The sequence below is a fragment of the Fopius arisanus genome, unplaced genomic scaffold (genome assembly GCF_000806365.1).
Source record: "Fopius arisanus strain USDA-PBARC FA_bdor unplaced genomic scaffold, ASM80636v1 scaffold00010, whole genome shotgun sequence".
Lineage (NCBI taxonomy): Eukaryota > Metazoa > Arthropoda > Insecta > Hymenoptera > Braconidae > Fopius > Fopius arisanus.
The window spans coordinates 1,693,264-1,720,979 of record NW_011887749.1 but is presented as its reverse complement, the minus strand read 5'-3'; the positions used below and the strand labels follow the sequence as shown (position 1 = coordinate 1,720,979).

Sequence of the window (27,716 nt, the reverse complement as noted above, 5' to 3'; positions counted from 1 at the left end):
CTTATTTATCTACTCTTAACCACTCAATTGATCTAAATTAATAACAGCAACAATAGGAGAACAATAAAATTGGCTTTAACCTCCCATTTATATATTCATATAAATGTCATGAATACCAGTAGTGGATTTTGTTAGTCGCTTTGGACACCAGAATATCATTGCTGAAAAAAAAACATACAAATGTCGGTGTTTTCTACGTCTTTCGTCAACTATTTCATTCTTCCCGCAGATTCTCTTTGAAAGAAGAACATGATCTACGAAGTAATCGCGGTTGTTGTGGCCTACCACTGCAGCCAAGGTTGTATAATAAATTTTGGTTTTCCTTCCTACAGAAGCTATATATGAATTACGAATAAATTAACATATATTCCAATCTGCCTTCGAAAGAGTAACTCCGCGTTTTGTTAGCTAATCTAATCTAAAATCTAATAATAATTATAATTGTCTTTAGTAGGCCGACCCCGTGTCTATGTTTTGAGTGAATTTTAGTAAAACTTTATATAATTTTTATCTTTGCGAATCATGCTTCAATTGAGCGTAAAATGTAGGCGAACAGATCCAGACAATCTTAGTCGAGGGCATAAACGTCAGTTATCGTGAATACGAGAATTGGCGCCGTGAACGTAAAGAATTGCAAATTCATTCTCAATTAAATATTCCCAATTGTTTTAGAGAGAATCCTATTCCTGCCCAAGCTACGGTTCCTCAAAATAATGATGCAGTGGATAGCAACGATCTTCATCTCCACACTTCTGATTTAGACAGTATCACGATTGATCTATGGGCGCTGAATGAGTCACGAGTTACGAAGATTTCTCTGGCGTCCGATAATTTGAATCTCCCATGCGCGCCAAACGAAGGAAATCCCGATTGTGGACCGGACGCATCGAACAATTTGAATGCCACTAACGTGCCAAACGAGCAAGACGAACCTGATCGAATCCCATCTTTTGCACAGCGGTTAGCTACTACGTTCGTTTGAAGCAACATGACGCATCGCCAAATGAATAGTGTTCTTGCCACTCTGCGATCTCATTCTTGTTTTAAACAATTGTTTATTGATTGTCGTTCAGTCCTCAATATACCGTGAAATCCTGCTGAAGTTGTTAATGTAGCTGGAGGAGAGTATCTTCACCTACGGCTTCGTGAAGCACTGATTTCTATTCTTCAAAAAACTCCCAATGGCATGATTCCTGACTCGTTGCAAATGGATTTTAGTATAGATGGCGCTACATTGGATGCTTAACAAAAATGCAAATGTGGCCAATTCAGATTTGAATCGCAAACATTCCACGCTATAAGCCAGAAATTCGTTGGTGTTTGGCGGGGTTCTTCTAAACCGAACAATATTCATCAATTCCTTGATCATTTTATCAATGACTTTTTAGGAATTAATACTAATGGAGGCATTATCCACAATGACAAATTATATCCTACTGAGATTCGATGTTTTATTGCTGATGCACTAGGTATCGCTAAAGAAAATTTGTTCTGTTCTCGTGAAGGGAAGGTATGCATCAGCATTGAAGCTTCGACCTGATTCGATAGACGCTCTGAAGGATCGGCTGCGTGTAATGAAATTACATTGTCCAGCAGACTTTGCCCGTAAACGCGAAGATTTAATGCGTTCTTCAACGTTCAAGACCACGGAATTTCGTAAATTTGTACTTTACACTGGTCCAGTATTTCTCAATGCAATGGTAGATGCATCTGTTCATTTATATTTTCTTACTTTTCATGCTGTCATGCGTATTTCAACGCGTACATTGCAAAGAGATTATAAGCTTGCTCAATTATTGATGCGCATTTTTGTTAATAAGTGCGAAATGGTTGATGGAGCAGAATTCATGAGCTACAATCTTCATTGTCTCCCTCATCTCGTTGAAGACGCTAAACGTTCTAGATGCATTAATGGATTCTCCGCCTTTCCGTATGAAAATAATAAGACTTACTTCAGGGAATCTTGTCGCAACCCGTATCAGTATTTACAACAAATTTATTGGTGAAATATTGAAAGGAAAACCGTGAACATCCGGGAAGGAATCCCTGCTGAAGAATCAGTTGCTTCAAGAGTGGTTGCTGGCAAACGTTGACATGGACCTTTCCCACCATCTGTTCCAGCGAATCGTTGTCAACATTGCTCACTCCAATATCGCGGCCTCATTATTTCGTTGAATAGCGGTAATGATGCAGTACTTTTGGATGATTCTTCGAGAATATCGTTCAAAATATTATCGCAATTGACGACGAATACTGTCTTAGCGTGAAGAAGTTCAGAAGGACTGAAGAGTTTTTTAACGTCGGGTGTTCATCAGCCTCAGTGGGAGTTTTCTGCTGTTTAGTCCTTCTTGATGAAACTTATACTGTTCCAATTTCTCAAATTTGTGATAAATGTTTTCGAGTGCCTTACTGGCATAGAGATTGTCCTATTTCCATTCCTGGAGTTTTTATTGCAGTTTTGCTGTCTGTTTAGGAGTGTAGCCATCTACGTTCTTCATTGTGATAGATTGCTCTATACATCAATAATATTATTCTATTCTACATCATTCTATACAAATAATATTACTGCTGTTTACCCATTGTATCCACTTGAGTTGGTAGGACATCCGTTAGTACTTTGCTTGCCCATTGCATTTTATTGTTCTCTTCTGTCTATGACGGTATATACCTATTTTGTATTGTATCCTGAACGGACCACGTTCAGAGTAAGTTTAGAGTTCGGTAAGATTTTACAATTTATGAAGGTTGCGTGAAAGTTGAGAGTGCGTATAGGGTTGAGGCAAATTCGCATTATACTGTTTCCTATCCACTGATAATTTTCGGGCAGAGTTTAGTGTTCATTTTTGTAAGTGTTATTTAAATGTAATCCTTAGATTTTATGTTATTTTATTCCAATGGAATACCTTGACTGGTGATTGAGTCAAGCAAAGGACGGGGACAAGGAGTACGAGTGCGAGGAGGAGGCTGAGTACGCGATAGAGGAGCAGCAGGACGGGGATCGCGTTGACGAAACCCTCTCCTAACGGCATGTGTCCTCTCATTGATGGTGGCCGACCTTCAGGCGATAAATGCCGTTTCACGAGCATCCCTTCATCCCTTCTCCACACTATAGTTTCCACATCTACCCTCTAACCCTGCCATGCTACCACTTTCCTTTCCCAATGGAGCTCCACCCCAGACTGCAACTCACAAAGTCCGTCCCGTCCATTGATGCCTCCATTAACACTACGCCGACTACCAGAGTTTGTTTCAGGAGTTGGTGCAATGGAGGCAAGAAGGAGAAGAGCAGAGACGCTGAGGGCAGAAGGGGAGAGGTTCTAGGCAGAGGCAGCAGCAGCAGTGGTAGCAGCAGCCCCAGCCCCAGCCCCACCAGCAATCTCAACTGCAACAGCAGCAGAGATGGACGAAGCTGCTGAGATAGCCGGTGTTTCACGATCGGCGTGAGTCATGTTAAAAAAAATGAATTTCCGGACTAAAAATACTCTCTACTGAAACTCATTGTTACAAGTACTATCTGCTAAACAAAGTACAGGCAATCGAGCGCTTGATAAGGTTAGATCACAGATCGATGCAATTTTTTAGTAGAAAATGACGAATCCTCTGACACTTACGGGATTCCCCGTGACGGCAACCCTTCGATCGTGAAGCACTCCCGCCAAAGGAGCTGCTTTACTCGTACTAGTCGTGGTAAGTACTTGTTGTTTGTCTCATGATGATTCAAATGCTGATGCTATCTACTTTTGTTTCAGAGGCCGTGCAGAGGGACAACAAATTTCCAGGGCTGCGGGAGACCAATTCTGTATCTGTATGCAGAGATCCTGAAAAACCGCCGTTGTCGCAAACGTCCACGACAGAATGCGGATATCCACGACCCAGCTCTTCAAAGACGCCGTATTACTGAGGACCTGCAGCTAGAACAGGATGAGGATTTGCACGAGCTCAAATTGCAGTTATTTGGAGGTGCTGTTTGCTGTTTTATGGTTGAGCATCACAGAAGACAGCGAGGAGGGGCTGTTTTTCCTTTAATTGTTCTCATTATTTACAGGTATATGCTTGGAGAGACAAAGTTTTGGTGGTATCTCAGAGAAAAGGGCGGCGTTTCAGATGCAGCTGTTACATGAATTGGAGAGAGAAAACTTTGGTTGTGTCTTACAGGAAGGGGCGAGGTTGGGGCTGCTTCCACTATTAATCATTTTATTTTTCAGGTACTCCTCGAGAATTCCTTGAGGACCCAAAATGTACGCTGTCTCTCTCAGGTAATAATTACCATATTAACTATAACTAATGCCATTTTTACCTTTAATATCGTTTGTTTTTTCTTCTTTTTAACACTTCTCAACGAGACAGGACGTTCGACGATGCCCACATCTCCACAAGCAGCGAAATTTAATCGTAAAAGTATGGATGATGTTATTAAATTTTAATTTAAGGCCTGGATAGAGTATCCATTGAACGTCATCTTTTGTTTAAATTTTTTGTTTTTAGCTTAAAATACTACTATAAAATAATAGATTATAAAAAAAAGAATGAAAAAAAGGAGGAAAAATTATTAAAAGGCGCTAAAGAGCGATATTGTTTTAAAGAGATCCACCAAGTTTACAAAAAAGTAAACAAAATTACGCAGCTTACCATTCTTCGCCAGGAGATTGAGTGACAGTTCGATGCAATGGTAAGCTGCGTATTTTTTATTATTTTTTAATAAACTTGGTCGATCGGTTTTAAACAATATCGCTCTTTAACGCCCTTCAATAATTTTTCTTTTCTTTTTCATTATTGTTCCATGTCAATTCAAGTGCTTGCCGCACTACAAATTTGGTCCCAAATTTCAATGTATTTTAGGCAAAAAAATATGAAATTTAAACAAAAGATGTACGTTCGATAGATAGTCCATCAGTACCTTAAATTATGAAAGTATTGAGTTTTGTTAAGAATTAAAGTATTGAATCGTAAATTATTTAATTGTTTAATTGTAATTGTAAAATCCTCCATAAAAAACTATTTTTGTTATGAATAAAATGAATTTCCATATATTTTGTTAATTTCTTATTATTTTTTAATAATAGCGGCGACGGTAAGAAGGGACGGGAAAAGGGGCTAGGTGCGTGTTTGATGGCGCGTACTGGTATAGTCGTGGTATAGTACCTAATACTGTACCATTATGCTACTAGTATAATGGTACGCCCTACGCGTATCGTACCAGTGGAATATTCATACAGCAGTGTGAATGTAGGTACTTTAATAGAGGTACGTTATTAGTAGGTAAGCCATACGGTGTACTGGTCTGGCATACGCGTTTTATACTGGTACAATGCGGACATAGATGGCGTGTACGGCACCAGTACGGTGGAGTACGCCATACCTACACTCTACGGGTATCGTACGCGTTTATGTACTATCTGGGTTATGAAGAGAAACTAATAAGAAAGATGAATATTTTTAAAAACTAATTGAAAATAATATTTACATTTTAGTGAAACTTGAAGTGCACGTTTTCCCGGACCCAGAGATGAGGGCAGAGTAGGAGGGGGATGATGGTCGAATGGAACAATGGAGGATGGCCCTGGAGATGTTGCCTGACGCGCGGGGATCGTGACAGCAGCTGTTATGATTCTGGACGCACAGAATCATTACGATAACTGAAGTAAGTAACATTCATTTTTCTCGTTTTAATCATCTTTCTATTATTCGAACTAATAAAATTTATTTCTTGTTTTAGATGCAGCTATTTCCAGGGCAACTTTTTAAATTTTATTCTTTATTAGATAAAGTTTTAGTAATTCGAATAAGGTATCATTATTTCTATTTTCGAGAATAAGTTTTTATAATATATAATAATATAATTAATACAATATAGGATAAATGGTAATTATTTGTATTTTAACTAAATATTTTCAAAAAGACCACCTCCTGTATTTAAAATTTCTTTCGTCACCATCCATTTTCAGGTTATTTTTTACAGAGTTTTGTTGAAAATCCACATTTTTTATTGCTGTTTCACGTCACTGAAGAGGGTTGAACTCTCCTTTCAGAAAGGTAATTTGTAGACGGTTAGAGTCTCGATATCTTTCCAGCTTGGAGGGAGCCTGTTGAAAGGTGTTGGACAATCGTGGCGGCAGATACATGATGAACTTATCATTCAGAGCAACAAACACGTTAGAGCCAAATTTAGTGGAGACCACCTTCAGATGGGTGACTAAATACTTTTGGTTAAGTGTCATCTCTGCTCGATGTTTGGTTGGCAAGGAATTCCCTCCAGTTGCAATTTTGGTGATGTCATCGAGATCCAGGGCTTGATTCCTCATTTTGATTATTATTTTTCTGTTCAATTCACTTCGTCTTTGCACACTTTGTGTTCCTGCACTTGTAAGTTGGTGACTGAATGATCAATCAGTCGATTTACTCTAGCTATTTATAGGCTCTTCGCAAGTAGAGAAGGAAGACCATCACCATTTGTAATTTCAAATGAAAAGCAATTCTTAGGAATGCAAACCATCGACACCCAACGGTTAAATTTTTGGCCGAAACGTAACGGTTCTCAGGGTTCTGAGAAATTGATGGATGAAACGATCCACCTGAAAAATTTTGTGTAGAAACTCAACCCTTTCCAAGGTTTAGAAATTGAGGGGAGGTTGCAATAAATGGAACCTACTGAAACACTAGCAAGCAATCATATAAATTGATCTGAATTTTCCTGGGGTTGGTTATTTTCACTTGAAGATGGAGTGCAGCAGCATTGTGCGCTGTTCCAGAATAATAAAAATTTTCCAACATGCCTATCAGAATGCACAATCTCATGACATTCAACAATGCATTGATCGATGTGCTTACTATATTAAATTTTATACTCGAGTTTTGAGAGGACGAAATCATCTATCAATTAGCGAAAAAAATACACTTCTCTCTACAATTGCCAGGATTTAAGGTGTGACGTGACATTTTCTAACGACCGAAAATGCCTGTCACCTTCGCCCTTCTTTCCTATGGCCTCCTCGCCGATACAAAAAAAAACGGACAAAAATCGGGACCTAAAAAGGTTGCCGGTACGCCAGCTAATTTTCTGAAGTCGAGAAATCAGCAACTCGAAGTTTAAGTTAACGAAAAATGAAAAACGGTACCCTAAAACTGACTTAATCTAGGTCAGCGAGAGATTAAGAGAGACGTAACGGATGGCTGCGTTGGTCAGTATATTAGGTCATGGAGAGAGCGGTGGATTTGGGAAAAAGGGCAAAAATAGCCCAAAATAAACGAGAAAAATACAAGAAAAAAAATATATTCTATCGAATTATTTCGATCAACTGTGGAGTCGACGACTTCAACAATGTCTGAAGTTCTTCCCAGTTGACCGAGGTCAACGGTACAAAAAAAAACGGAAAACTTAATCAGGCCGCCAGGCATCTGACGATGCTCGGGATGTCCCAAAAGGTTCGGAGGCCCCTTTGAATTACGTGCTATTTGTTCAAACCGGAACAAAAAAGAACTTCTACGTGACTCCGCGAGACCTCGGGGGCGGTTCGGGATTTTTCCCAGTTGGCTGAGGCCAACGGTAGAATCGAAAAAGACCCCCAATTCATTCAGCGGGCAATCGAATGAGGCTCGGAATTTCGCAAAATTATCCAAAGGCCCCGTCGAGATAATTAAAGATAAAGCTAATTCAACATGAAAAGTCTCCACGTAGGTCCTCAAAGCCTCTAGGGAGGTTCGGGAATTCTCCCAGCCCCGTCTAACCCCAAAAAGAAATGACAAATTGGGGATGTTAGAGGTGAGGGGTAAATCAAGCTATCGAGGTAGACTATGGAAGGGTCGTTGATTATACCCAAAGCGGGCAAATCACCGAAAAATCCTCGGAGAGGGCGTGAAAGAGAGAGAGAGAGAGAGAGAGAGATGGGGATAGGACGCGAGAGAGACAGCGCTACGCTTAACGTGCACGGTACGCGTGAGGATAAGTTTTAAATGGTTTTAATTTTTCAGGGCGGTAACGGGTCACCCGATCAAGCCCGAATAAACTTCACCCGAGAGGGATAACTCACGCACATCCTCCTGAAATTGAGGATTTCCACCGTGTACGGGGATTGAGATATCTCCGTTTTCCGAAACAGGAATTTTGAAATGCCGTTGAGTCAGAGTTCTCGCTCAACGGTAAGCGATGCGTAGTGGGGGAAATACCCAAGGCCTCGACGGTACGTATGCTTGGTCAAGGCCGAGCGAAAAAAATCCTCATGTTCCACGAGGGTTTTCGACGATTTCCCCCGGGGTTTTTACCGGAATTTTTGCCCTGTGACCATCAAACTCCCACGGGGACGGTCCCCTGGAGATGAGCGAACCCTCCACACGCGATCGGCTGTGGTTTCCGAGTAAAAACTCGCGAACACCTCGACGAAGGGAAAACGCCGTTCAATCCGTTGATCGAACGGGATATTTTATCACCCGCAAATCACAAAACGGGTCTCCAGTCAACGGGGTGACTGGGAAAAACTAATCAGAATTTTCTCTCACCTTGGCACGAGTTTTGTGCCCGGGGTGGGATCCTCCCATCGTGTCTAGTAGTGGGCTCGTGGAAAACTCTCCTATCACTCTCGCGTCCTGGCGATAACTGCCAAAAAGATGGCGGAACTCTAGCCTCGCCAGGACGTTAGTTCTGGTGGATTAGCTGCGGCGGCGACAGCGTCGCCCAGCGCGCTAAACCTCCCCATTCAACTTTGAATGGGGGAAAAATAAATTTTCCAATTTCTACCCTTACGCGATTATCGCGGCTAGTCTTCCCGGCTGTCTCCCCGGGGATCCGTGGACAACAAATTGCTACCGAAAAGTACCCTACGCAACAAACACAATCGGCAGTTCAGTGGGGTGTTGATCGTGACACCCTTACTGACCTTCCACCCTTAAACGTACCTGAAAACTACCTCAGGGATCCCTCCCTTTGGGTGCTGACACTCGCAGCCAGACTGTTCATCCCCGGAAGGTTTCACGAACGGAGTTCCTCTAGCCCACAACCTCCTCAACGTACAACGAGCTGCCCTATGATATTTAATATGAAAAAGCTTTTGTAAACAATTCGGATGAATTTTTTTTTTGTGGTCAGTTATCGCTGCTCTTTATCCAGCAACAAGTAATCGATGTGCTACTTCATCATATCCTGATTATGCCACTGCAACTCTTCCCCACAGCCGGAAGATGTTTGATTACACAGACATTCGCTTCCCCATCACCTTGAGAGATATTCCAAAATTTGAAAAAAAGAATGACCTTGCAATTAATGTTTATGGAATTGGATGTGGAGTGAATAGTGAGCAGGAAATTGTCCCTTTCTACCTCAGCACGATGAACTCTCGCATATCCACCATTCATTTACTCCTCTTGTTTGGATATGCATGTTGCAGCTGATGTTCAACCGATTTATTACTTTACATGGATAGGAGATCTCTCATGACTTGGGGGCGAGCAAATCTTCGGTTTGCACACCGTATGTGGCTTTGTGATCGGCTTTGGTGTCAGTTTCACACGGAGAAAAATTATGAGAGTCATAGACTTGTTTCAATATCAATAAGTGCAAAATAGTTGTATGCCATCGGTGCCCGTAATCACGCGATTCTAACCTCGCTTCGCTCGATTAAATCGCGGATTCCGGGCGCAATGACATAAAATTTTGTATGAAACGCGTGCGTAATATATTTTTCGACTCGTGGGGTTGTAAAACTCGCCTTCGGCTAGTGTTACAAATCCCCCACGAGACAAAAAATATATTACGCACGTGTTGCATAATATACTATTACCATCGGAAGAGATGAAGATCTTAAAATTTGAAAATCACAGATATAAGGTGGCTGTACCATTCACGATTGACGCTGACCTCGAGTGTATTCTACAACTCAGTGATGACGGTGATGACAGATTGCATCAAAAACTTATTCCATACAGTGCCTTGTACTTGCAGTGTTCCTTCGGTAGGGATTTATCTCGCTTTGAAATTAAACATGGAAGTGAATGTATTGGATGGTTCATGGATGAATTAAAGAAAATCGGGGTGATGGTAAATGATAAACTAAGAACAATTGTACCTCAGCAGCCCATGTGTGTCAGAGATGTGAGGGGGCATTCATTTAATGACATTAAACATAGAGATCATTGCCACTTCACAGGTAAGTATCGTGGAGCTGCGCATGCCGAATGCAATGTCAACTACGCAGATTCACATGAAATACCACTGATTCTTCACAATCCTTCGAGAAATGATGCTCATTTTATAATTTTGGATGTGGTGAAGGAGTTCAATGGATCTATCGAGTTGCTGTCTCCAATAAAAGAAAAGTACATTTCATTCAAGAAATCTATTCCACAAAGAAAACGCAACCTAAGATTTATTGATTAATTTCGATTGATGGCTAGTAGTCTGACAAAATTGGCCTCCGACTTGACTGATGGAGATAAAACAATTACACGAGCACATTGCAACGCTCAGCAATTCCATTTATTAATGCGGAAGGGTGTATTTCCTAATGAATATTTGGATAATTGGGATAAATTGAATGATGGAGAATTATCATCGAGGGCAGCTTTTTATTCCACACTAACAATCAAGAAATTTCAGAGGAAGTTTATGCTCATTCGCAGGAAGTTTAGAAGAAATTTAATATCACAACACGTGGTGAATATTCCGATATCTACATAAAAACGGATGTTCCTCTCTCGGCTGACATTTTTGAAAATTTTGAAAAGGTGTTTCTCACTCTACAAACTCGACTCACTGCACTACTACACAGCACCTGGATTGGCATTTGATACAATGCTAAAATCCACTACAGTGGAAACTGAACTTTTTACAGAGGTTGATAAGCTCTTATTTATTGAGAAAGGGATCCGAGGTCTTGTGGCGCAAAGCACAAATCGCTATGCTCATGCCAATAATTGATATATGGGTGAGAATTATAATGCAAACGAAGAGTCCGATCTCATGTGCTTTGATGTCAACAATTTATCCGGACCAGTCATGAGTCAGCACTTGCACTTGACTGCATTTCAGTGGGAAAATATCGAAGGATTCAATGTCCGCAATGTTCCTGATGATTCGCCGATTGGATGCAATTAACAAAGATCTACCGAATCTTAAAATTCAAGCAAGCAGCATGCCTTAAATATCGGCTTAAATACAGAGATGCGAACCAAATCGATAAATTAATGTGAAATGAATTTTTTCGAGTTAATGAACAATGCGGTGTTTGGCAAAAATATGGAAAACGTGAGAAAGCACACGCATGTCAACGTGATCGCCAAGGGGGATGGAAGGTATGGTGCGAGACCCTAGATTGCCCAACCAAATTTGCACAGCAGTTTAATTCCCGATGATAATATGATGATCATTGAGCTGAAACGAGTTCTAATCCGGTTCAATAAACCAATTTACATTAGATTTGCAATCTTGGACTTGTCAAAAATTTACATTTGCTATTTCGACGATAATGATGTGGAAACGTGAGTTTGGAAGGCAATCTAAATTAATGTACATAGACACAGACAGCCTTTTATATCAGTTCCCGACATTCATGACTTCATCAAAAGAGATATTTCGAAATTTGACACTTCCGACCACCCAGCAGAGAATGTTTATCAAATACCAAAAGTGAATAAAAAACTGAAAGGTTTAATGAAGGACGAATGTAATGGTAAAATTATGACTGATTTTGTGGGTCTGCGTGCCAAGCATTACACTTTTAGGGTGTTGGGTGATGTGCGAGAGAATAAACGAGCCAAGGGTGTGAAAGATGCAACGCTGAGAACAATTACTTTTGAAGACTATAAAAATTATCTCTTTCAGCAAAAGTAACTAGTGAAATCTCAGCATTTGATTCAAAGTCGAAAACATCGAGTTTACATGGTGAAACAGAACAAGTTTGCACTGAGCGATGATGATAATAAGAAAATAATTTTGCTTGATTCAACAGACACTCTGCCTCATGGTTACACTGAATAAAACACACAAATTGTTCCAAATAATGTTTTTCTTCATTACAAAATTACATTTGTTTAGAATCTAGCCGACTGTCGTGAGTATTATCAAATCGCAGTCACTTGACGTATTCCTTCTTTCCCCTTCTCTTCAACATCTTCTCAACGAGAAACAGATCCGGATACATGACGTGACTCAACTCCTCTTTGTTGAAGCCATTTTCAATTCCATCATCTTTCCCATCAACCAATTTGTATGTTATACGATTGGTATTCTGCACTGTTTAAATTGTAAATATTTCGGCTGTTCAGTTGGGGGTATAGCCTCTTCCGAAAACAATTTGATACTTGCTGATTCCCCTTCTTTTTCTCTCGTACGTTTCCAGAAATTGATTTTAGCAACGGTTTTTCATTCTTGGTTGTAACATCTTTAGGCTTCATTTTTATTGTACGATGTTTCATGTTATTATATACCGCAACTAAATCACCAATAGTATCAATCCATTTATAGCTTCCACGAATTGAAATTTGTTTCCACTTTTTATTTTTCAATGTTCTATTGAAGCGTTCACATATTGATGCCTTGAGGTTGCTGAAGATCGAGTACATGCGTATGGTATGCTGCTTCATGAGAGCTTGAAAATTTTTATTGTAAAACTCTTTGCTTTGATCAACATTGGGTTTTTTTGGAATACGTCCCTCTTGCAAGATGCGATTCATAGCATCCACAAAATCATTGGCACTTCGATTTCATAGGAATGGCCACTGGATACTTGGAGAAAATATCGACTACAGTTAGAAGATATCGATAATTTTTGTTGCTGTGCGCATATTTAATAATATCCACCAGATCAGCCTGCCATTTCATCTAGGCCACGAATCGCAACGCGTCTTTTTGGTTAGTTTCGTCGAGCTGGCCGACGAAGTTCTTCCGCGATAGTCCGACTCGGGGTTTCCACTTTCTTGTTTATTTATCTTGAAAATTGCAAGTTTGTGTACACCAATTTTTTTTCAACTCCTGCCAAACGCTAAGTGAATGCACTCCTCAAATCCCTGAGGTTTCTTTCTTCAGCTTCCAATTTCTTCACAACTGTATCACGTCCAGCTTTAAGATGTTTATGCAAAATATGCAGCGGAACGCCATCAGAATCCTCCAATGGATCACCAACGTCACATAACCTCCTCCGTTCTAAACTATAATTCCCTTCAGCAGTACGTTTAAATCCATCAACTGGTGGATCTTCCCGCTGACAACTGCCGTCCAAACACATCGACACTCATGATGAGAGTGAGATGATTTACACAAGTGTGAACTTTGATATATAATTCCAGCTTCACGTAGTTCTTCAATAATGGAGAGAATTCCATTTCATTGGAGTGATTGGTGTTACCAGCAGCTTCAGATGTCACGAGCAATCGGAGTCTATCCGCCGATTCATTTGGATTATCCCAGTAAATATAATCCATTTTCCTGGACATTGTCCTTGGAACTACCATAAACACATATTAATTCTTTACCATTCTTTTCGTAAGGTCCAATTAAAGGGTCAATGATATTTAGAAATTTTTTCGTTGGATTCTTGCACCTCAGGGTCTTGTTTGCAGCATGGTATAATCGATGTGCATTCGTATTAGGCAGAATTTCACCATAGTGCATTTGATCTGTTGATGTCACATTCGATGTTTCTGGATTTCTATAGAATATTAGGGATACCAGACAAAATTGCTTGTCACCAATAGTCATTCCATCCCCATTGAAGGCCACGATAACATTTTCAATTTTCCATTGTTCATCCACCCTACGAACTCCAAATTGTTAGTCGAGATGTTTTTCTTCTTTTGTGCCGAACTTGTTGAGGTACAACTGGAGAACATTCCCAACATCAGATTGAGTAGATGATTCATCAGTCGCATCTACGAACACTGAAGCTACCGTATTCTTAGAATCATCATGATGACTACGTGATGATTGAGGAGAACTTGTTGTTGTAATTTCCTGTTCATAATCGCCTAGTCCTTCCACTTTCTCTTCTTTTGTCACAAAAATATTTCCATTTCTTTTTTTCTTCGTTTTTTTCGACAATGCAGCTTGATCGATTAATTTTTCAAGACGAATAATTACAGGTTTTAAGGCCTCATTTAAAGCTCGTCCCGCTATATCTTTGTCCATCTTTAATGGGTTATACTTATGACGAATTGCTTCGCTGGCCTCAGCAATATTATGCAATACGTCAGACTCTTCTTGTAACACCATTGGCCGCATGTTGAAGGTTTTACGTTCAATTCAACACTGTCACGAGCGCCAATCATCAGCTGATTTTTGTACACACAAAACAATCAAACCCTCGTCGATAGCATCCCTCTTGGAATTCAGTCTTTGTTAATGGAAATAAGTTCAAGCAGAACACAAATCTTCGAACCCTGGGTATGGCATGTCTGTATTAACATGTTCGTGATAAATATGCTTCAAATTCATTTCATCCTGACGAAAGAGTATGAGCAGATTTGTATTATCACGCACCAAGTGTTTTGGAATTCGTGCATAGGTTTGACAAAGATAGGGGCAGTCTACACTTTTATGGCGAGCCATGTAAAAAAATTGTCGCATATTATCCTGTCTTTCACATGGGACATCATCAAATATCATGATAGAATTGGGATGAGTATCGTCGGGTTCAACCACCTCTTCATAATCTTCAAATGGAAAATAACCAATAACTTTCACTGTTGTGAATATTTGTTTCAACAATTGATATTTTCACTGATTTAAGGACTTGCAGTAAACGCGGACATTTTGAAATCTCAGTCCACGAGGATGGGTAATGAAAGCTATCAGGGCATTCGTCTTGCTACAGTTTGAAAGTCCACAGATAATTGCACGTACAGTATTGGATAATGGTAGGCCGTGACGATTTTTTGGTTGATCTTTCTTTTTCTCGGTAATCGCATCGAAATTCATGACTGGTAGCTTCGAACTTTGCTGCTTGAACTCCATATTGACGAGTGTTAGCAAATTCCATAGATATACGGCATTTACAGACTTGCACGTCAGTCCTGCACAAGATCATGGTGGTGTGCAAACGTGTGGAAACGCAGAAGGGTAAAGAAATTGTTAACAATATCATCAGTAAATTACCCATTGAATTACCTATACCGGGCTACCAGTATTGTGGTCCGGGAACCAAATTGGCTAGACGATTGGCACGAGGTGGTCGTGGAATAATATGGGACTAAGCATTAGTGCCAGTACGAAGAAAAAGAGAAAAACTGCTGGCTATGGTGGTAGGAAAAAACGTAGAAGTATTAAGAAGACACCGTTGCGACAGATTATACGAGTCGTCAAATCCATGCAGTTGAACTGATAGAAAGCTGCAAAAAGTGCACAATTATATCGGTTGAGCGTTAATTATAATGAGTGATTCATTTATCTTGACCTTGTCGGGCTGATCTTCTATACTAGAGGTAAGCTGTTTCTGACTCATTGAATTATCACGAGAGGAATTATGTAGTGTGGGCTTGTCCAATTTTTCACCTAAAATTCAGTTCCTAATGTTGATGAAGGATTTAATAAATTTGACATTGAGAAACATGGATTGGTAATAAAATTGACTATATCTACAGGAAACTATAAAATTACTGATATTGAAAATTTTTTGAAAGATCAATTACCAGTGTATGAAATTCCTTTCACTTTACGGGCAAATGATCAGACGTTCACGACAATGATTGAAGAACCCAAGGATGTGGTGATAAATTTGAAGCCGTTGGCCTTCATTGAACGACTGCCTGGTTTTCAAGGACAAGTTTTAGCATATTCAACATTCTAGGAATGTGTCACACATCCCAACATCATTCGCATGAACTCTCTACGTATTGAGTGTAATCGAACTGCAGAAGACTACATTAACAATTGACGTGTGCATACAATTCACGAATTCTTCCCAAGCATTGCACCTGAATATAACAGCATTGAAACACCTGCTCAGGTCATTTAATTGCCAATCATGGTGCAGTCAATAGACCATTTGCAATTGAGGATTGTGGATCAGGACGATCGCCTTGTGAATTTGCGTGGTGGTCGTGACAATACGTCTCCATACAAGAGCCTATTGAATTATGAGTATTGTATTTGAAGGGAGCAAGTTGGTGGCAGTCATAAAAGTGTGGACTGCCAGCTAGCGAACAGTCGTCCAGTAGTGGTTTAGTGAATGTGCGTCACTTGGAACATTTGCTACAGAGTACTGTAACACTTTTCCCCGATCTCGTCACCGGAGTTGAGGATAGCTATTACCTTCGCCCGTTCCCAGCTAACTTTTTATGGGCCCGATGTTAACGAATACCGAAAATACTTAACGGGGGCAAAGTGGTGAAGGGCCCTGCCTTGCCCGAGGTCAGCTGACCTCATCAACCTGAAAATCCCTAAATATTCGAAAACAAGAGCACGAAGGAACAGGACAAGTAGGGTTGAAACTCATCCTCGCGACAACACAAGATCCTAAATCCATTAATTACACCAACCGGGGTGTGACCGTAAAACTACCCGCGAGAGGCTAAAACCGATGACGAAGGGAACGGAAGCGGGAAGGCCTGGGGTCGCTCAGGATGCTAGGTCGTGGTGAGAGGGTCGGGGTCCACGGATACGCGAGTCTAATAACCGAAACCATAGGCGAACAGACGGCGGTCCGGGATACCGAGAACATGCATGCGGGAATCCAAGGCATGGAGGGCGACATCTAGGAATACCTCGCCGAGAGAGCGACGTACGATAGTGGAGGGCCGGTAGGCCGATAGCGCGGAGATTAGCTCACCCGATTGCACACTATCGGGAGCGTGACGGGCCCACTAGGGTAGCCACAAAATTAAAAAAGATATCCAGGGCGGGTAAAACTCTCACCCAGCAAACGTCGCGCGAGGGGAGTATTCCTCCCACCCGGAGATTGTCACCAGGGAGAGCGTAACCCTCACCTAGAGAGCGCGAAAACCAATGTGGGGCGTTGGGAGCCTATCAAGGGCTCGAGGGAGAGAGAGAAAGCTGCCAGTAGTCCGCACTGGGAGCCAGCCGAAGCGGCTGTGCCGAGTGAGTGGGCAGTCTGGGCAGTATTACCGATGCTCCCCCCTCCCCCCCACTCTCGACTACGACTGGATGGGCTGCCATCGCCTCAGGGAGGATATCCCTGACACTAGCTTCTCCTGGAGCGCGCCGAATTCGAAAGTCGGCACTGACCCCTTCGAACAACCCCGTCGAAGGATCAGCCGTTCGAATGCCTACCCATCTAACATAGAGCGCTCATACGCCAGTATGAGTTCTATGCTATGTGCCAGGAAGTCTCATAGAGGGGCTGGGAATGTTTTCACGGGTCCGCCCTGTACCGTTACCTCTCTCCAGGTCTCCTAACACCTTAAGCACTCGGGCCCCTGTCCCCACACCCTTCGACGATTCGGGAAATTCTCGGGGAGGGTCGAGATGGCAGATAAAGAGAGCCAAAATATTCCAAAATTGGTTTAATGTGCGGGATTCGCGAAAATCCCGGTATAGTCCTCATCAAAAGTGTGAAAATAATGAAAATGATTTTAATGAACTTTTTTAGACATTTGTAATTCAATCTTTATGTCCGAATCTCCTTTTCATTTTGACTCGTAAAATGTAAAAATATATTCACGGATTCCAAAAATTTCTCATGTTCATTTTTACAAACCTCACATCACTATTCAATGTAAAAAATTCTCGGTTTCAATTATTATACTTCTTGTATCATATCACCTTTTCCATCAATGGAATATTCACTCCACTTCGAAACCACGAAACGAAGCAGCTGAGTGTTTGGTTTATATGATGTGTACGTGCTCTCCGGTAATCACCCGCAACCACATGAGTGGAAATCAGTGCGCGCTTCGATCTCAATGAAAGAAAAGTATGAAGTTTAAAAAATGAATTCTCCCATTTGATAAAAATTTAAAAAATAATATTCATCTTTCTTATTAGTTTCTCTTCATAGTGAATTTGACGGAAAAATTTCAAAATCATGAATTAAATTGTCGGTGTAATTATCAATATTATTGAGGTGGAATAAAAGAAAAAAATCCGTCGCCAACAGTTCATCTGAAAAATGATTGAAGCTATGATTTTCAGCTATGAAAATATTGGGCATTCGAAATTGGAGATCAGACATCACATGATTGATGGTAAACATCAGAGATCAAATGACAGATAATCGACATCACATGATGGTTGATACCCCAACCCCTCAGCCCCCCCAAAATCTACGGACCGAAAATGCGAAACTACCCCATATATGGGTCAAACATGTGAAACGAAGAATTACCATCGTGGGTCGATAAAGGGTCAAACCCAAAATTACCGGCTGAGCATCAAGCAGGACTGGAAATTGCCCTCCCCCTCTCAATTACTCAAACGGCCCCTTAAATATTCAGTTATTTATACATCACTACTTGGCCTGTATAATGCAGTTGCTCTACAAATCTTACCCTGTGAATGCACTAGGTCCACATATTTTACAATAACGCAATTGCTGAGATCTAAATTGGGCTCCGACATGTGTTAATCGAAATCAGGGGGGTGTAAACTCAATCTGTTTCTGTATAGAGACTATGGCCATACTTCTGTCGCCTCGACGCACTAATCCGCATGGTGTCGTCAACATCGTTTACCCGTGTTTACATGTGCACTCTAATCGCCGAACTCTCTTTACCCTCCATACCGAATAAAAAGTTTCGGTTTGTTTTCAGTAAATAATTGAGTAGTGCAATGTGTTGCTTATTTTGATGACTACTCATGTGAGGGTGGTTGGCTGTAGAGTGGGGTATGACTCCAATTCAGACAAGGGTCCATTTTTAACTGCTTCGAAAATTCCTCATGAACTGGAAGCGTGGAGAAAAAGCACGAAATTATCTGGATTAAAAAGTGGAGACCCCATATGCCATAATCATTTTTTACCGGTGAAGTGATAACACATAAAGTATTCGAGGCAAATGGACATGTGATGAAAGTTAGACGACATAGCTAGAGTAATGAACTGTCATTTTTAAATACCTATAACCCATCAGTGAAATTTAACCCTTCAACCGTAAACCCGACAATTATGAGTACGTCCCGAACAGGGTACACCAAGAGGACGAGTATGAAAAATTCACGTTGCAAAAACCCTATTATTGCTATGATTTTGAGGAAATCCGGGGTTATGAAATTTGGATAATTTCAATTCGCAAGCACTAATGCAAGCAAAAAACACAACGGTGAGTTTAATTTTATTGACTTCGGGAATATGTTCAAGTGTACAATTAAAAATAAAAGTTTCTCACTTACTTTGTTTTCCACTTTTCACTGAGCGTTTCACTGAACAAGAATCCTACAATTATGAATAGCATAGAGGCCTGCGACAGCAAGCCGAATCTTGACTGATGCAATAAGGAAGTATCCACTTGTTGCAGGTCCACCGGTACGGTGGATGTAGATGGTACTGAATCAAATAATTTAGCTGTAACTGGATCCTCGTTCTGTATTTTTTCAGGTATACGGATATTCGTTGCAATGGAAGCTACATGTTGTTCATTCACAGATCCACCCCGCAGCTATGGGACATGTAATTGAATTGAGCAGGTGTAAATAATACAAATATGTTACGCTCTCATGTTGCAATTAGCAGTTACTTATTGTTTCACAAATAAATAAACAGAACTTTATAGCATTCGCATTGGTTCTGGCATTTACCTTGAAGAATACTTCAACACCATATATTAGGAATGGTATGACAACGATAAAGAGCAGGAATGCGTAACAACCATTGAAGATTTGAATGTAGTAACTCTGAAATTAGAATAATTGAATTGATTATCAATGTGTAACGATTCTAAGAATATATTAAAAGTTCTTCTTCCGATTATGTAACAGTTTTAGAATTCGTGTATGGAAAACATGATTGGAGATTAAATGAGTTGAAAATTTAGTCCATATTATTCTTATGCCGTAAAAATATGATAAGATTCTTCTGTTGATTTAAATAATATCAGTCCACGAAAGTAATCACGTATCATGCAAAACTAAAGGAGTACTACAAGTTTTGCACACTCTTGTCAACGGACACGGAAATTCGACTTATAAACTTGACATCTCATAATTTCAAAAACACAGCTTATAATACTCTTAAAGTATTCGCATTTTCGAGCTTAACTGAAAAACGATGAATTTTCAAAGATTTAACAGTGAGATCGATATAATGATAAAAAGTCAACAAGACATAAAATGATGAAATTCAAATTTCTTGTTTCCGTGCTTTTTTAAGGTAAAAAATCTTTTAAATTTAAATAAGACTGTTACCTGCTGAACATTTAATTCCTGAAATGCGTAAAAAGGAATCAAATTTTTTAAATACTGCTTAGGGAATGTTCAAAAAATGTTGACAAATATTTTAAAAAATTTCACCAGTGTTTTCCAATTCATTTGCAGCCGAAATAGTCAATTTGGAGTGATTTGATGACTTTGATGCACAAGTTGATATAGAAAAAAAATCGCCCAATTGATATTTTCATCAATGCAAAATACATCAACAAAAATATTCATATTTTTCTTTCAAAAATTAAATTTTTTAAGCGTTGACTGGCTGAGCTAACTATATACCCCCACTCTGAGCCAAGCATTGGCTCTCGTCACTCTGACTACCTGCACAATACAATAGGACCCCTTTTTTTATGGTCATTGGCCTAATTGGGGTAGGGAGCTAGGTGAGCACAGACAGGACACTTTGCCCAGGCTTGACGTAGATGACTTTGCCTTGAAAGTCAAAGAAGACGATATCAGGCTTCGTTGTACCGACGGGCCTGACAGTTGCAAACGAAAGGGTCCAGTAAATCTTGCACAATTTATTCACGACAACAAACTCCAATATCTCCAGGAGCTTAAGGCGGAATCGGCGTATGGTCTATACCAGGCATGGACAAAGTACGCTCAATGGGCTCACCTAGCTCCCAACCCCAATTAAGCCAATGACCATAAAAGAATGGGTCCTATTTTATTGTGCAGGTAGTCGGCGGGGCGAGACCACGATGCTTAGGTCAGAGTGGGGGTATCGTTACGTCAGTCAACGCGCAAAAATGTGAATTTTTGACCGAAAAATATGAAGATATTTTTTGCTGTATTTTGTATTGTTAAAAAATATCGATTAATCATTTTTTTCTATGTCAACTTCCGCGCGAAATTCCATTGAATAAATCACTCGGAACTGAATATTTCGGCACCAAATGAATCGTAAAACACTGGTAAAAAAATATTTTCATTTTTGTTAATATTGTTTGAACATTTCCGAAACAGTATTTAATAGATTTTTGACCCTAAAAAAGCACAAGGAAACTAAAAATTTAAATTCCATCATTTCATGTCTTGTTGATTTTTTTATTATATTGATCCCATTGTTAAACATTTGAAAATTCACCCATTTGCACATAACGATGAAAACGAATAATTTTTGCAGAAAAAAATGAAAATAATTAGCTGCAGAAAGTGGTCAAGCCAAGGTAATTGAAAAAGGTTCACAAATTAAAAAATGTACCATCTGGCCAAGAGTCGGCAAAACTTATAAAATAAACAAACGATTAGATTCATAATTCATTGATGGAATTTTAAAGAAGTGACATCTCATATTTTTTTTCATTTCTTTCAAAGCCGGTTGGGCATGGAGGTGATACATTTCCGTTATAAAATTTTTATGGTTGGAATCCACAAAATCACAAAGCGACTTCCCGCGAATTACCGTTATTTTCCCCGTTTCGCGAAATCAGTCAACAAATTAGTCCAATTAATTACGAGCGATCCGAGAAATTAAATCGACTAATTAATTAATTAATTCAGTAGTTAAGCAATTAATTAATTAATTAATAATTTATAATTATAACAATTGTAATAATTATAATGAATAGTTAATCCATTCAATAACAAAGCTGGGAAATTATATACCAGCTACCTATTCGTCGATTTTAGCTACCTGGTTTTCTAACCGCGTTCTGGATAATAAATCCGCTACCTATTAGGTGAAGAGCGGACTATCGTACGTCTAGCTCTCCCGTAGCTAACGCGGATTTAGCGAGGGGCCGGGGAATTCTCTACCAAAACCCCACCGTACGCTACCTAACCAGGGAAGTAGGCTATCTAATGATTCCCTATGGCCGGAAGTCCCTTCAGCTACCTCACTATTTTTTTTTCGCTACCTGCCTTACTACCTACCCTACGGTTACTATTAATTGAGACAAATGGTCGGGGTCACGCTATCGAACCGGATACAGTCGTTACCAAACGACCGGATAATGTTACCGAATTTAATTTATGCCCTACCGGCCGATCGGCAAGAATTATAAGGTCGTATCTCTCTCTCTCTCACTCGAACCCCAACGCTATCTCGCCCCTCTCGCACAGGATTCCCTTCAGTTCCCTACCTTTCCCACCTGGAATAATGAGGTGAGATTTAGACCCCGTCTCTCTACGCGAATTACTACTACGCGAATAAATTCACTTTCATTACCCTCTATCGTTTCCCTTAATTAGAATTCAATCGGTTCCTCTTTTGACTAACGCTAGCCTTATGTACAGATTTTGACTGAGCAATTTCCAGTAAGTGTAAGCGTCTACTGGATACATCTCGTCTTTTTTTTTGTGATCAATAGTGAAACAAGTAAGAACGATTGCACCTGGTTTTTTTTATTTTCCCCCTTTCTCCCGTCCTCGTCGCTATAACTTCCTCAGCTCCGCTTCAGGTTCGCGGGATTATTCCGACTTTGCTAATTGATGCTCTCGTCCACGAATCCACCCCTCTCTCCACGACCCACAGACTGAGCAACCGAGCAGTTCCGTACCCTCGTACCTCCACAGCTCTAGGCTAAGGTAAGTTAGGTTGATAAGAAATCCTGGGGATAATTAGTGAAAATTGGAGTTTGAAGTTACGAATTTAGATACGGTTGCGGTTGGTCGATTCCGCGTTGCTAAAAATCGGATGGCGCCCTAAACACATTTCTAAGAACTGGATGAGCTGCTAATCATTCCCGGGGTCATATTAAGGTTTTCCGGTTTTGTGACTCCCCGGAGCTGGTCGAGTGCGAGAACGAAGGTAATGGTTTTGGCCGTGTTTACGGATATCGATCCAATGGGCTAGGGCAGGGATGGGCAACCTCCAGGTAGCTCGGAGCAGAGTCATAAACTCGAGTTAGGAATCCAATAAAGTTTATAACCATGCCAATTATAAGGGTCCTAGTACGATCATAGTGGAGACAGTAGTGGGGGGCCTCACAGTCACCGTATTGGGGAGCGTCCCATGACGTCTCTGCCAAATGGTAAAATGGGAAAAATGGCCGCCGCGATTAATATAAAGGGAAATTTAAAAATCCACACATGGAAAAAAAATTTCCTGAATATGAAGATAACTATTGGTCATTGAAATAAATATGAAGGTACTCTTCAAATTCAGCTTCCCGCACTGATGATATCTTTCAGCTTGCTTTTTAAATTTTTGGTCTAATATCGACCTTACCGAAAAATATGTCAAGGAAAAATTACCAAACATTGCAGTTTTGACCGGCCGATGTTGATTCTGAATAGAGAAATTTTCTGAATAAATAATTGCGGGACCACTGGAACATGACATTGTGGAATTTGTTCCTCGCCGCTGAGATTAAACAGCCATTCTTTACATTTCATTTGTAACGTCTGCTTTCAAAATTAATAAAAATGTCATGCTGAAGAAAATTCCACATTTTCCATTTTTGACTCATTTCCCCGCTTTTCCTTTTCTTCAGCGATATTTCTCCTCTTTTCCTGTTCTTAAGTATTAACCCCACTTCGGTTGATTTCAGCTGAGGGGAAGGCTCTTTACGACTTGGGTCATAAAGGCCTGTCACCCGACACAATAAGCTTTCGTCTACCCTCTGTTATGTGTAGAGGTCGGGAGCACGACTTGCTCTCAGAGCAGGGGTTGCCCATCCCTGCTCTACGCTACATGCGTGGCGGCCCGAAATTCACGGCAGACCAGTGGTACTCAACTACCTCTCTCATTTCCCGACGTCTCTCACGCGCTGTTGTCACATCTCAGTCGACTTCTACCACTCACACTTACGCGCCATAACTCAGTCCTCTCATTGGCCATCGTTAATTTTTAATCAAATAACTCTTTACCAATCTATTCACCAGAGCAGCCGAAATCCGACTGATGGCCGTCAATCATCCTCGCTGCTTCTTTCCCATTTCTCGTTATTTGTCGTTCCCTAATCGGTAGTACTCGGGCGACTTCAAAGGCGTCTTCTTTCGAGCTTTCCGGGATCCTCTCTGCGCAGTCCAAGCAGGTCGACGCGATGACAGATGACAGTCCTTGTGTATTTGTGGGTGCTGAGTCAGGTCACTGAGGAAAGCGGGCGGGAGAAGGCTATTTTGGGGAAGTAGGTCGCCCAAAGGTGGTGTAAAAACTATCGTAATTCTGGTACAAATTAATTGAGTAAATTACATAGGACATAGCGGGGAGGCTGAAAAGTCTCCCTTATCACAATTTCTGACGTAAGGATATTTTCCTCATGACAAATGAAAGTGTTGCGGTTACGGGGTATTAAAAAACTCTTCAGTCGTGGTCAGGGGGCAATCTTTACAGCCGGCGGGGTCGTGACCGGGGTAGGGGAAGAAAAGAGAGAGAGAGAACGGTTATCTTTTAGTGGGAATCTATTTGGATGGGACTAAATACTCAGGTATACAATGGTTACCTTCGCCCAGGAAATTGACTCATAAGTTATACAAAAAGAAGGAACATTTTATAAATGCCCTTGAGCTAAATTTTTAATTTTGAACACACAAGTACAGTAGAAAATCGGAAGTAAGAACCGCCGCGGATGAATGTGTTAGTGAGAGGAGTAGTGTTTTTAGTCTAGCGTGTCTGGTTTCGACTTACGTACACAAAACCGAACTGACTGAACTGGTACACAAGACTGATAGCCAGACCAGCAATGACACTCAAAGCTGACATGACTCTCGTGTCGGTAAAAGTTCAATAAATCCAACAATAATTCTCTAAAAATTTTACATAGCTTTTCCGAAATTTTCAAACAATTGTCAAAAAATAAAAATTTTCAGCGATGAATCTCTCGAACTGGACCGTGACGACGAGCTGTGTGGAAAATTCGTGGAAATTCCGGCGTTCTCGCAGGGAGCTTCAGGTCGATTGATTTTGTTACGACTTCGACGTCAGCTGGTCGGTTTTCGGAGGGGGCTTCCCTCCAGGTCGCTTCTCTGACCAAGGCGACCTGAGCCACGTCCTTCCAGCAACTGGAGCCGTTGGATCCTTGGGTTGGAGACATCGTTTGCGTCCATGTAATTTGCATGGGCTCGAAGAGGGACGCTGTCGCCGGATCCTTCCTCTGATTTTCGTCATCGGAGTCATGTAGGCTGCCCCCGATTTCGCGGAAGTTGTGACTACCCTCAGTACTCTCGGCGCGTCTCGATGTCGGGGATTTTGCCCCGACGAACGGCATTTAGGGACAATAAAAATAAATTTGTTAGTGCCGGAAGGATAAATAAATTTTCCTTTCTAACACTCGAGATCGAGAGGAGCCTTCCAGAAGCCTTACTTGAATTTTAATTTGCCTTCGAAACGGACTTATTAAAAAAGAATAAAAAGAGAACAAAAATATTGCCATCGGTTGACGACCGAGGTCGTCACAATATAATCAACTCCACTCTACAAAGATCTCCTCGAGTAATCATTAACCCCCCCACATTCTCTTATTGTTTCAGGTCCTCCCGTAAATTCTAGGGAATTCTACTTAAATTTTGATTTATAATAAAGTCCTGAATATATTGCCCTCGTCGGCAATTATTCATATATTTATTCTCCGATCGAGGTCACAAACGTTTTCTAAAAAAGTTGAAAAACTTCCCTTCCACGTCTTATCGAGATTTCATATTCAAAAAAAAATTTTTTTCCGAAAGCACAGAGATTTTGAACTTTTTTGGGCCGGCTTGAGTGACTTGAACAAATAGGTGGAAATATTACTAATGATTATATACTAATATATAATATATTAATATTACTGGTGATGATGAAATTGGAAAAATTATTGACGATGGAATTTTTCCTTCTGAAGTTCATGAGCATTCCACTTTCATTTCCATCGATGGATGTTGAATCTGAGCCATTATATTACTTGCATTTTTTTTAATCAAAAAGAAAATGTCCAAATATGTACAAAAATTCAAACCATCTTGCCATCGTAATTCAATCACGCGGATGCGCCATTCCCCCATGTTAGCCCCACCACACAAATATATGGGAATCCTGGTAATAACGTTCGGTCGCTTATAATTGGAACCTGAATAATTTTGTGGATTCAGCTCGGAGCCTACCTGACGTTGCCCACCTCTGCCCTAAACATTACATATTGCAAAAAGTGGAAATTTAATGTGTTCAAATTTCATCCATTATACTTTTAATAATAATCAGAATAATAGCAATGATGATGTGACGCTGTCGGGTTAAACAATACGTCGGTTTTGAGCAATCAAATATCACTAATATTAAAGACAATTATGGATGATGTAAACGAGGAGGATGATTTCTTTCCTGTCATCCAGACACTGCATCAGCAGCCTCACGGGGTTTTATGGACCATGTGATCAGTAGTCCAACCGTTAGATAAAAGTCCAGTTTCTAGCGAGGGTGCACTCTTTAACTGACGCGGTGGACAATGGAAATATGGCACAATGGGTGGAGAGTATCGGGAGCTGACCAGAAAAAGATCAAACATCCCAGTCAAACTCCTGAGCCTAATAACGCGTATATCGACTCGATACCCAATTATTATCGTGTCGTTTAATCGTTGTAGTAAATATATAATTATTTTATCGATTCAGTACGCGAGTGATTATTAAAGGATGGCATTCATCCCAATACAGCACTAACCTCCTTCCTAGTGACCGAATCCCCTGTGAGCTCGGCGTGAAGCTAGTGTAGGAGAAACAGATTAGAAAGACTAGTCGACCTAGATCGGCGTAAGTGAGCGACAGTGAGCTCACTGTATCTATCAATGAAAAAGTCAAAGTCATGAAGAAGTACGTTCTCAATTAATTAGAGTCTTGTCGCCGAACAATACTCATGAACGTCACAATTGTAACAATAGTAACAGCAACAACAATAATAATAATAATAATAATAATATAACTTCATTTACACTTTGGGAGGTCCATGCATGGCGTGTTCTTCCGTAATCTGGAAGAACAAGGCTTGGTCGCCCAGCTGACCCGGAGGTTTATCGGAGGCGTGTTATCAGGATTACAAGTATTGCATGCCTCGGGCTTGTAAACAGTCTCCAGACACTCTGATGCATCTTTTATCATAACGCGGCTTTGAGAGTGCTGTATTTTCACCTGCGGTCCTTTTATGGTATAGACCAAACATGGGCAAAGTCGGATCTTCGGGAGACGGGTTCCTAAATTCTTATTATAACTTGTAATGATTTTCCTCTTTGGCCTCAGCAAATCCTTTAATACCCTAGCCCAGGGCTGGGCAAACTCTGCTCTGAGAGCAAGTCGTGCTCCCGACCTCTATTAGTGCGTAACAAAGGGTAGACGAAAGTCCATTGTATCGGGTGATGGGCCTTTATGACCCAGATCGTAAAGGCCCTTCTCCTCCGCTGAGATCAACCGAAGTGGGGGTGACGCTTAAGAAAAGGAAAAGAGGGGAAATGAGACTCAAGTAAAGGAAAATCAGCGAAATAAGTCGATCAGAAAAATTTCAATT

The 27,716-nt window shown here is 40.6% G+C and overlaps 1 protein-coding gene across 2 annotated transcripts in view; it reads right to left on the bottom strand.

Moving 5' to 3' along the window:
- The window catches only part of LOC105262702 (uncharacterized), a 196,090-nt gene that overhangs the window by 76,450 nt on the left and 91,924 nt on the right, over nt 1–27,716 (bottom strand). For both annotated transcript variants that reach the window (XM_011298423.1, XM_011298424.1), the window contains exons 5-6: nt 19,670–19,765; nt 19,265–19,530 (exon numbers count right to left, since the gene is read on the bottom strand). In XM_011298423.1, the coding sequence (XP_011296725.1) occupies nt 19,265–19,530; nt 19,670–19,765 (362 nt within the window). The remainder of the gene's footprint in view (nt 1–19,264; nt 19,531–19,669; nt 19,766–27,716) is intronic.